The sequence below is a fragment of the Propithecus coquereli genome, unplaced genomic scaffold (assembly GCF_000956105.1).
Source record: "Propithecus coquereli isolate 6110/MARCELLA unplaced genomic scaffold, Pcoq_1.0 Scaffold358, whole genome shotgun sequence".
Taxonomy (NCBI): Eukaryota; Metazoa; Chordata; class Mammalia; order Primates; family Indriidae; genus Propithecus; species Propithecus coquereli.
The window spans coordinates 2,352,745-2,365,015 of NW_012149263.1; the positions used below are offsets into that span (position 1 = coordinate 2,352,745).

At 39.3% G+C, this 12,271-nt stretch overlaps 1 protein-coding gene across 2 annotated transcripts in view; it reads left to right on the forward strand.

Annotated features, from left to right (window-relative positions):
- Positions 1 to 8,622, forward strand: part of LOC105816246 (zinc finger protein 585A-like) — a 27,603-nt gene extending 18,981 nt beyond the window's left edge. For both annotated transcript variants that reach the window (XM_012651610.1, XM_012651609.1), the window contains 3 exons: positions 4,230 to 4,356; positions 4,629 to 4,721; positions 6,378 to 8,622. In XM_012651610.1, the coding sequence (XP_012507064.1) occupies positions 4,230 to 4,356; positions 4,629 to 4,721; positions 6,378 to 8,392 (2,235 nt within the window). In that variant the 3' untranslated portion in view covers positions 8,393 to 8,622. The remainder of the gene's footprint in view (positions 1 to 4,229; positions 4,357 to 4,628; positions 4,722 to 6,377) is intronic.
- Positions 8,623 to 12,271: the final 3,649 nt, after the last annotated feature.

A 12,271-nucleotide genomic window follows, 5' to 3' on the forward strand; every position in this document is an offset into this window, starting at 1 on the left:
TAGTAGAGACAGGGTCTCGCTCTTGCTCAGGCTGGTTTCGAACTCCTGAGCTCAAACAATCCGCCCGCCTCGGCCTCCCAGAGCGCTAGGATTACAGGTGTGAGCCACCGTGCCCAGCCGAAGACAACTATTAATACAAATTTTTTCTTTTGATTTCACAAAGAGTAGCACAGTAAACAAACTTTTTACCACATTGCTTTTTTTTTGGCAGGGGGGACAGGTTCTTGCTCTATTGCCTGGGCTAGAGTGCAGTGGTGTAATCATAGCTCACTGCTACCTCAAACTCCTGGGCTAAAATGATCCTCCCACCTTGGCCTCCCAAAATGCTAGGATTACAGGTGTGAGCCACTGCACCCAACTACCACATTGCTTTTTAAATGTTTGTTTGGTAAAATACAAAAGATGTTATGAAGAAAGTACAGTGGACATTCTTGTCATGTCTTTCCTTTCTGTTGGACATACAAGAAGTAGTGGAATTTCATTTTCCAGTTTCGTCACATGCAGTGAGGGTGCCAGGTCAATCCCAGTGAACCTCTACTTCTTTTGCTGCTGGGCAGTTCTATGATTGGGTATATTAATAATTTTAATCTAGACGATAGGAAGAATGGATTGAGGCATAAGATATCATTGGCAAAGAAGCAGCAGTCACCTGTATTAGGCAGAATAAGAAGAGTTGGTGTTCTGTGAGATTGTTTTTGTGTAGCATCATGGAGAATACCATGTCTTAGCTGATCCTTCCAGGCTATCTTCTAGGAACACTAAGGTTTAACTGATAGTACCAGGCCAACTATCAGCTGTGAGGGCCTAATTTTGTCCTCATTTAAACATAAAGGAATGGAAAAAGATTGACTTAGAAACAAGAACCAAAAGAAAGCTGGGGCTGCAATTTTAGGAACAGATCAAAAGGAATTTAAGATGAAAAATACCTAAAGGAATGAAGATTGGTGGTTCACATTTATAAAAGGAATAACATCCAACAAATTATAAAATTGTCAACATTTATTAGCTAATAATGTATCTTTGAACTATACTAGCTAAAAATGAACAGAATCATTAAATACACCATTGGCCATTTTATCATAGTACTCTCAAGTATTGATCAAAGCAGAAAAAAACGTATAACCCTTTGCTATAACATTGATTCTGTTTTCTTACTAAGAGCATTATATTAGAAATATAAAAGTATCAGTTTCTTGCAAAACAATGTGAATATACTTAATGTCACTGAACTGGACATTTTGGCATTTTAATTATTTTTATATTTTTTAACACAATTTAAAAAAAATTCAGTAAAGTCCTACATTTAAAGTTTGTGTCGTAAAGCTACACTGTAGTTAGAGGGAAAAAATACAGATTTAAATGCCTTTTTAAGGAATCCTGGAATTTTGGAAAAAAAAATTAAGACAAAATATGAGTTATGGTTTCAACTGAAGAAGTTAGAAAAAGAACAAGTCAATAAAGATAAAAGAACAATTAGGACTGAAAAAAGATAAGGAAAGAAATCAGTCACAGAGAAGAAAAACAGTTGATAGAGATGTTTAACAGAAACACAAGTTGCTTCTACATGGTAGTGATCGAGAAAAGGGAGTATAGATAAATATTTAATATAACAAAAGTAAGTAACAAAACAGGAGAAATAGTTATTTAATACTTCTATACCTAGATTTTTCTCTTTTGTTTAGCATAACCAGTAAGCTCTAAAACAAAATAACTATAATTCATTCATATTATATAATACTCATTGTTTGAATTTCTCTAAATGTCATCAATGTTTTTTTTTTTTTGAGACAGAGTCTCACTGTGTTGCCTGGGCTAGAGTGCCGTGGCGTCTTCCTCGCTCACAGCAACCTCAATCTCCCGGGCTCAAGCGATCCTCCTGCCTCAGCCCCCTGAGTAGCTGGAACTACAGGCATGCGCCACCATGCCCGGCTAATTTTTTCTATATATTTTTAGTTGTCCAATTAATTTCTTTCTATTTTTAGTAGAGACGGGGTCTCGCTCTTGCTCAGGCTGGTTTCGAACTCCTGAGCTCAAACAATCGACCCACCTCGGCTGCACAGAGAGCTAGGATTACAGGCATGAGCCACCGCGCCCGGCCTCATTAATGTTTTTTTAATGTTGGTTCATTTTATTTATTTTTTATTATTTTTTAAATTTTTTTTAAATTTCAGCATATTACGGAGGTACAAATGTTTAGGTTATGTATATTGCCCTTGCCCCACCGAAGTCAGAGCTTCAAGCGTGTCCATCCCCCAGACGGTGCGCACCGCACCCATTTCGTGTGTATATACCCATCCCCTCCACCCCGCTCCTGTCTGCCCGACACCCAATGAATGTTACTACTGTATATGTACATAAGTGTTGATGAGTTAATACCAATTTGATGGTGACTACATGTGGTGCTTGTTTTTCCATTCTTGGGATACTTCACTTAGTAGAATGGGTTCCAGCTGTTCATTTTAATGAAGAGCCAAAAAAGGTCCACAAGTTGCATTTGTTTAGTATGACAATTAAGTCTATCTATTTTAATAAAAGATTCCCCTCCATATTCTTTCTCCTCTAATTTATGTTTTCAGGAAATGAGTCATTTGCTTGCTGCCTTCTGGATTTAGCTGATGTTTTGGTCTTGATGTTGTTCAGTATATTCCTATTTCCTTCACATTTCCTTTGAATTAGATCTAGAGGCTTCATGAGACTCAGGTTTAATTTTTTTGCAAGAATACTTTATAGGTGGTATAATGAAATTAATTACTATTAATATATCATGTCAGGAGGCACATAATATCTGGTAATTTCTCTTTTTGTGATGTAAAACTTGATGGCTGGATGCAGATATTCTTAACTGATCCATCCATCATAAAATTCTTTTCAGACTTTCAGCTGAAGTATTTGAGCAACAATTAATGATTATTGTCCAAATCCATTATTTCATTAGTAGTTGTAAATGATGATATTTTAATTTTATCCTAACTTCTTAGCTAGAATCATTCTATAAAGAACTTTTCCTTATAAGTTGTTTGGTTATTCTGTAATATGGAACCTATAGAAAAAAAATAAAATAATAAATCTAATTATATTACCTTTACTTAAAGTAAAAAATCCATTCTTATCTGTCATCAAACTATTTTTCTTCTAATCACCTTTCTGACACGTCATGCAGACTTCTATCCATTTACATTGAGCTATTTGCAGTTTCCCCAACTCATTGTGTATTTTCTTCTCTCTCTACCATTGTTCATGTCTTTTCTGGGGAATGGCCCCCTCACCCCATATTCTATATTACTCTTATTTTCCAGCTTAAATTCTTCAGCTCTATGGAATGTAAACTTACTTCCTCACGTAGAATGCACTTTTTCTTTTGGGGCCTCAGTGTGTCCCACATGGAGATCTACTTTTCAAGACCTTCATGAACTTAGGTCTTCTTTTCTTCAAAGTTCAATCCTGTTTATTTTCCAAGTCTTTTAAGTTGCTGGAAGATTAGAAGCATAAATAATTCATTTCTCGGTTGCCAGGACTAGCACAATGGCTAGTCCTAAATTGCTCAGAAAGTGTTTCACAGGTCATTCGTCCCCCCAGTTGCTATAATACTAAAAGACAGCCTATTTCAGTTGCCAGTTTGGAAAAACAAGTAATTGACTGACTACAGTACAGAACAAATAGCCGAAATTCTTTATTGGATATCTGTCTTTCACAAAATACATATAACTAGATATTTAATATGCATCCTATATATAATATCATTTCTTGAAAGTTCTTGTATTACACAGATGTATATATTTGTCAAAAATGTAAACATATACTAAAGATTGTTGCATTTAACTCTATGTAAATTTTCCTAAAAAATACTATACTCTAGTTATTAATTTGCATTCTGAAGTTATTTAGGAGGAAGTGTAGTGCTATCTGCAATTTACTTTGAAATGCAAAAAAAAGTAAGCTGGATCAATGGACAAATAAAAAGATGGGTAGATGTGTGATAAAGTAAGTAAAGTAAAATGTAAATGATGGTACCTAGGTGGTGGGTATATAGGTTTTTACTGTACAATATTATTAATTTTTTGTATGTTTGAAAATTTTCCTAATAAAATATTACAGAAATGGGAGGTAGCTTTTTAGAAAGAAGAGATAAATTAAAAACAACCACAAAACCCATGTTCCATATTCCTAAATATAGTCTCTCCATCCCCTAAAGCTAACTATTCACATTGAACAAGAACATGCCCTTACAGGGATCAGTGTCCTTCAGGGATGTGGTTATAGATTTCAGCAGAGAGGAATGGCAGCACTTGGACCCTTCTCAGAGAAACCTCTACCAGGATGTGATGCTGGAGACCTACAGCCACCTGCTCTCAGTAGGTAAGCATAGTCACCTTGGTATCTGAAAGGAGGCCTCACTGAGAGTGTTTCCATTCTCCGTTAATGCTGTGAAGCATCTTAAATAGGTTTTGGCTTGTCCTTGATTTTTGTCCAGGATTGTTTATCCCTTTAGGGCACTCAGAATATTACTTTATTCTTAGAGATATATGGTTACTTTTCTGTGTAAATCCTCATTGAACAATAAGACTTTATTGATTGAGCTGTGGAACATAATTAGCTTGACCCAGTCCTTCATCATTTCCCATGTACAGGGTACCAAGTTCCCAAAGCAGAGGTTGTCATGTTGGAGCAAGGAAAGGAGCCGTGGGCACTGCAGGGCGAGAGTCTTCATCAGAGTTGTCCAGGTGAGTAAGTGTGACCCAGGTAGGTGGGAGATGGAAATAAATCTCAGCTGTCTTGACAAAGACTGGTACCTTTGAAATGTTATTAAGATGGCTCTTCTGGACGGTTCTGAATTTTTTGTATTGCTTGAGAATCTCTGACATTGGCCTCTTGGATAATTAAATGCCTTGTACCTGGATGACCTTTGTCATATCTGTCTTCTTCTTTGGCTTTTTGGATTCTGAATCATGTGCCAGTGTGCTTCATTAAAGATCTTTCTTGGTTGATTATATACTTTTTCTCTAACATTATTTTTTTCTACCTTCCCTATAGTCCTACAATCCTTCTTTATGCATTCAGGCATTCATGGATCTGCTTTCTTTCACAATTATTAATAGTATATATTACACACTCTTATTCCTGTTAGTCCCTTTTTATTTCTTTCTCACTGTAAGATGCCTTATAACTTCATATCCAATCAGGCTCTCTTCCTGTTTACTCCATAGGCACTGCCTTGAGATTTCTCACTTCCCAATTCTCCATGCTGTTCATCTAGCTGATGAATTGGGGGTCACTATCATATAGTCTTTGGGAGTATCTTTCTGCTGTGTTTGACATTATTAATCACTCTTCCTGACATTTCTTCTAATGCTGATTGAGTGATTCCACATGGACTGGGTCTCTCTCGTTGGTTGAGTTTTTTTGTTATTGCTTTATTTTTGTACTTCGTCCAATGAGATTTGAATTTAATCATAGTCCTGTGTTAGGACACGCTATCACCATGATTCTGGGTGAGGATTCTTTCCTAATTTTATTTTGATTTAATCTCTTTTTTCTCCTTTCTCCACACCCATCTCCCTTCCCACCATACACCACTGTTTTAGATGATGGAAACATTTGTGAATTCACGCATATTGTAAAATTTAAAGTGAATTAGAGTTATGTATCATTGCTTTATATAAATGTTGCAGTGCTCTATATCTTTTTCTTTGCCTTACTTTTTCCACATCGATCCATACTGCAGTCTGTTCATCTAGTTTATACTGCAGTCTGTTCATCTAGTTTATTTCTTCTTGTCGCTGAATCGTACCCCAGAATGTTTCCTATCGATACACTATCCCCTCCCTCCTCATGAGATTACCCACCCTTACCCTTTTCTCTGTGTTGAATCTGGATGAGCCATTTGTACCACCCACCCCCTGCTGCTAGCTGTTCTTTGAGCTAAAATCACCTGTTTCTCCTTTGAGAAGGGAAGTTTGAGTTTCAAATATACAGCATGGAATCTCTAAAAAAAGCCTTCTTTTTATATTAAAAGGGAAGGTGATGATAGCAATAATCTTAGGTTGTATTTGAATATAGAAGAATTGTGGCAGATTGGTGACGAGATAGAGACCTATCAGCAAATAGAAGGTAAAATTTAAGTGGTGTTGCTTTCATCAAGAACATATTACAAAGAGGCATTACGAATATAAGTACATTAGAAAAATAATTCCTGTGAGCTCATACATCTCATTCCTCTAAGGAACTGACCCATTAATGTGACTCATTTGGAAATGTTTGAAGCATAATTTAAATTTATAGCATCATAATCAAAATAATATATCAAAAAATGTTAAAATTTAAAGAATATCGAAATGGTTAAATTTCTTCCTGTACTGACCATGAGTGTACTCCAACAGGAGAAAAATTACTGGACCATAATCAATGTGGAAAAATCCTAAGTTATAAACAAACATCCTCTCAACATCAGAAAATACATACTGGAGAGAAATACCACAAATGTGCCAAATTTCAAAAGATCTTCACCCAAAAGTTACAGTTCAAGGTACATCTGAAAGGTCATACAGGAGACAAACTGTATGTATGTATTGAATGTGGCAAGGCTTTTGTACAGAAGCCAGAATTCGTTACACATCAGAAAACCCATACAAGAGAGAAACCCTATAAAGGCAATGAATGTGGAAAATCCCTTTTCCAAGCATCTTCTCTCTTCACGCATCAGAGAATTTATACCAGAGAAAATCTCTATGAATGCACTGAATGTGGGAGAGGCTTCCCTTATAACTCAGATCTCAATATACATGAGAAAATTCATACTGGAGAGAGATACCCTGAAAGCAGAGATTGTGGCAAAGTCTTCACACAAAAGTCCAACCTCAAGATACATGAGGAAATTCATACAAGTGAGGGATCCTATATATGTATTGAATGTGGACAGGCCTTCATACAGAAGACACAATTGATTACACATCAAAGAATTCATTCTGGAGAAAACCCATATGAATGCAGTCACTGTGGGCAATCCTTCATTTCCAAGTCCGAACTTCAGGTACATCAACGAATTCACACAGGAGTGAAGCCCTATATATGTACGGAGTATGGGAAGGTCTTCAATAATAGTAACCTCATGACACATGAGAAAGTTAAAATTAGAGAGAAATCCTTCATATGTACTGAATGTGGAAAGGCTTTTACCTACAGGTCAGAGTTGATTATACATCAGAGAATTCACACTGGAGAGAAGCCTTATGAATGCAGTGACTGTGGAAAAGCCTTCACGCAGAAATCAACACTCACAGTGCATCGGAGAATTCATACAGGAGAAAAATCATATGTGTGCATGAAATGTGGGCTAGCCTTTATCCGGAAAGCACACTTGGTTGCACATCAAAGAATTCATACTGGAGAGAAACCTTATGAATGTAGTCAGTGTGGGAAATTCTTTACTTCCAAGTCACAACTCCATGTGCATAAACGAATTCACACAGGAGAAAAACCCTATACATGCAGTAAATGTGGGAAGGCATTCACCAGCAGGTCAAATCTCATTACACATCAGAAAACTCACACAGGAGAGAAATCCTATATATGCTCTAAATGTGGAAAGGCCTTCACTCAGAGGTCAGACTTGATTACACATCAGAGAATCCATACTGGAGAGAAACCTTATGAATGCAGTACCTGTGGAAAAGCCTTCACACAGAAGTCAAACCTCAATATACACCAGAAAATTCATACTGGAGAGAGACAATATGAATGCCATGAATGTGGGAAAGCTTTCAACCAGAAATCAATACTCATCGTGCATCAGAAGATTCACACAGGAGAGAAACCTTATGTATGCACTGAGTGTGGAAGAGCCTTCATCCGGAAGTCAAACTTTGTAACTCACCAGAGAATTCACACTGGAGAGAAACCTTACGAATGCAGTCATTGTGGAAAATCCTTCACCTCCAAGTCTCAGCTGCTGGTGCATCAGCCAATTCACACGGGAGAGAAACCCTATGTGTGTGCCGAGTGTGGGAAAGCCTTTAGTGGCAGGTCAAATCTCAGCAAACACCAGAAAACTCATACAGGAGAAAAGCCCTACATGTGCTCTGAATGTGGGAAGACTTTCAGACAGAAGTCAGAGTTGATTACGCATCATAGAATTCATACTGGGGAGAAACCTTACGAATGCAGTGACTGTGGGAAATCTTTCACTAAGAAATCACAGCTCCAAGTGCATCAGCGAATTCACACAGGAGAGAAGCCCTATGTGTGTGCTGAGTGTGGGAAGGCCTTTAGCAATAGGTCAAATTTGAATAAACACCAGACAACACACACTGGAGATAAACCCTACAAGTGTGCGGTCTGTGGGAAAGGCTTCTTTCAGAAATCATTGCTCAACATGCATCAGAATATTCACACTTGAGAGAAACAGAGTGAGAAAACCTCACTGAGGACAGGTTTGATTGTACATTATTGAATCCATGCAGCAGGAAAGTATGTATATTATTTGAACTAGAAATGCCCACATCAGAATGTCACACATTATTGTTGAGAAAAGGATGTCTGAGAAAGCACAGAATGAGGTGAGGGAAGCTTCCCACATTGTCACTAGCCTCATTAAACCTTGGAACATTCATCCTGAGAAGGAACCAAGTCAACTGGGTGAATTAGAAAAAGGCTTTTCCAAAAAAAAAAAATACACACACACACACACACACACACATATATATACACACCCCCACACACACAAAGAAAAAGCCTTCTCAAGAAAATTACAATGGAATGCTGTTACCAAATTCTTCATAAGAAAGATTATATTAAGTTAGGTTTAGGATAATCCTTTTTCCTGTGGAATATGTGCAGTGCCAACAAACTGAACGCTAAAACAACATAATATATATGGTGGTGATAAATCCAGTGTTCTGTGAGTTGTTTATTGCAGAACACATTGTCTGACAGAATTGTGGGTGATTTTTCATTCTTTTTTTGAATCTAACACAGTTGTGTGTATCTAATCTGCCCTTGCATGTTTTTTTCAAAAAAGAGGTACTGCAATAAAAATATTCCTTGTGTATACAGACACAGCCTCAGAGTTATGTTGACTCCCCATTGTCATCTAGCACTATGACTTGTAGCCACTCTCATTAGCCACCAGTAATGTCTCTGAGCCTCTGAAGTCATCAGTACATTGTCTTTTTACCTTCCGCACGTTGTCTTGTGAACTTCCACTACATTCAGGACAACTGAGGTAAGAATTTTCAGGTCACCTCAGTCAACTGAAGTCTCCCTTCTGTCGTAGTTCTTCCAACTCATTTGCCTTCCTTAAGGATGTGCCTTCCATCATAACAAATCAATAGCTCATATTAAAACCAACACCAGCATGTGTTCACTGTCTGTTCTGTGTCCATCTTTGTGCCATACACTCCACAAGAACCTTCTCCTCCATGCGTGTCGAACACATCCATTCAGTTCCATGTAGGGCCTTTGTATTTGCAGTCACCTTTCCAAAGAACAGTTCTTCATTATGTGTGTCTGACTTGCTCCCTCATGTCTTTCCTCCCATGACACCTCACAGGCTTTCCCTGCCCTTCTCTGCCTGTCTGTTTTAAAATTCAGTCCCTTACCCTTCCTCCTTTATACTTCTCCACAGCACTTACAACCATGATGCTTTGTACATTTTGCTTATCTATCTATGGCTTCCACACTAGAACATGTTTCCCTGTTCACCATTAGGAGCCTAGACTCATGCCTGCCATACAGCAGGCATTCCATAGATACACACTGTACCGTGTTGACCCCTGCTCATCACATTACTTCCCTCTGTTTCTATGTGGCAGTATGAGATGCTCTAATAGGGAGAACAGATTTGCTTGAAACATACTAGGGTTCTTCACCTCTAGTCTACCTGGGCTGTGTCCCTTCCTGACCCTAAAGGTCAAGAGTCATTGTAAACCTTTTGGCCTGATGCCATCCCATTTAAAGAACTGATAACTGAGGTATGAGAAATCCCACGTGGGTGCTTGCTTCCAGGATTCCCTGCCACGATTCCAAAATCCCAAAGCTCCAAAGTGATTGCAAAATCTCTGCTCATTCTTCCCCTGCGTGCACAGCTCTGCCCTGTCCCAGTTGTATTTTGACAGATCCCCACTACCCCCAGAATCCAGTGTACATACCTGCTCATCCTGCCCAAAGAAAGTTGCCTGAAGCCAACAGTATGGAGGGGCCGAGAGTGACGGGGGATCTCCCTTGGATATTACGTGTCCAATCCTAGCTAAATAGGCAGCAGTATCCTCACAGATGCTGGCACATGGGCTGGTCTGACTGAATGCTGAGCTACTCTGTGGCCCCTCTGATACCAGCAGAATGGTTTGTCTGGGCCCAGTCCATTGGCAGCGCAGGGAGTGGGAAATAGTTGGACTGTGCAGAGATGATCTTGCCTTTGTGAAGGGCAGGATGAGGAGGTAAGGATGGAGGCCAAGGTACAGAATCTCATCAAGCGAACAGAGCTAGGGCTTCCTCTTTAACCCCCAACCGCTAATCAAGCAGTGCTTGGTGACACATCCTGTTACCCCACCTTAGATCAATGTCTGCCGATCCATCATTAGCTCTCCTTCATCTCACCCCTTCACAGTACTTGATGATCCAGCAAATGCCCTTCCTCATCTTACAACAATGTTTGCTGACCCACTCTTATCCTCCCTATACCTCATCCAGTAGTGTATCTGTGGCTTCATGATTATTCCCCCAATTTAGGAGGTCTTGTGACCCACTGTTATCCCCAACTAGGATAATGTCTGCTGATCCTCTGGAAAGTGTCTGGAGATCACCACTTTCTCCCCTTCTTATCCTACCCCAGAACAATGTCTGAGCACTCTCACTTAACCCCCCTTTACCTTACTCCTGTGTGTATCCCCTTTCATGAATTCTAAAAAATAGTGTCTGGAGATCTCTCTCATTACCTCTTCCCCAGTTACCCTACTCCAGTATAATGTCTGTTGCTTCATATTACTTGTGACAACGTCTGGTAACCTCTATATTCCACAGTGCCTGATGAACACTTATTACAACCCTCAGAATGGCGGGGTAGATAGTGGCATACCCCACCTCACCCAACTATTATTTTCTCCTGATACTGTTACACCTTCAGCAGGATGTCTTGTATTCCCCTCCATTCATTTGACCATCACAATGATGGCCACTTATCTCCCATTACTCACCTAGCAGTGTCTGTAACTTCCTAATACAGCATGTGGTGATGTCCCCAGTATAGCACATACTGTTAACCTGCCTCCCTCCTATCATGTAAGGATAATGACTGATAATGAACCATAATCTTCACATTTGCCATCTGTACTTTGGAGCCTCCACTACCCCTTCTTATAGGACCCCCCATTAACAACCAGTCCAATGTCAATTGATGCCCATTAACCATTAATACAATGTCTCACTCCTCCATTAAATCCAGGTAGTATTTGCTGGTTCCCCATTGGCCCCCACTAATACTATGTCTGTTGATTCCCCACTACCCACATTGTGTCATGAGGCTCTCAGTCACCTGTGGCTACTGCAAATTCCTCAGCACTCCTCCACGTTTTCATGGACAGGAACCCTGGGAGATTGGGATGAGGGATGAGGTTCCAGCCTCAGACCCCTCCCTCTGAGTGGGGGGTTGGGGGTTACAGACCCAGGATGGGCCAGGGAGGATCTACAGGCCCGAGGATACCACAAGTTGAGCTAACCATTTACTACACAAGGACTGATGTAACCAGAGCAGTAAAAGCTGTGGATGTGGATTCAAATCTTGGTGCCAACACTGATCCACTTAGGGACACAGGGCCTGCCCAGCAACTGCCTCTGGGCCTCGATTGCCTCACCTATAAAATGGGATACGGGAGGATGAAGTGAATTATTGGAGCAGAGCCAGCAGAGTCCAAAGGGGTCCTGTTAATATTATTAGTCATAATATGACACAAGTTATCTGACCATCCTCTGCATTACCTAACCTCATGGAGGGAAACACATTTTATTGTAAATGAATTTATTTCTCTTATATTTATTGTAATCTAATATAGTACTGACATGTGCATATGTACACACATATATATAAAAGACTTTTTTAAGAGCAGTTTTAGCTTCACAGTAAAATTTGGTAGAAAGTACAGTTTTCCCATATATCCCCTACCCTGACATATACAAAGCCTCCCCTATAATCAACATCTCCCTCCAGAGTGGTACATTTGTTGCAATTGGTGAATCTACACTGTCACTCATTATCACCCAACAAAGGCCATAGTTTACATTA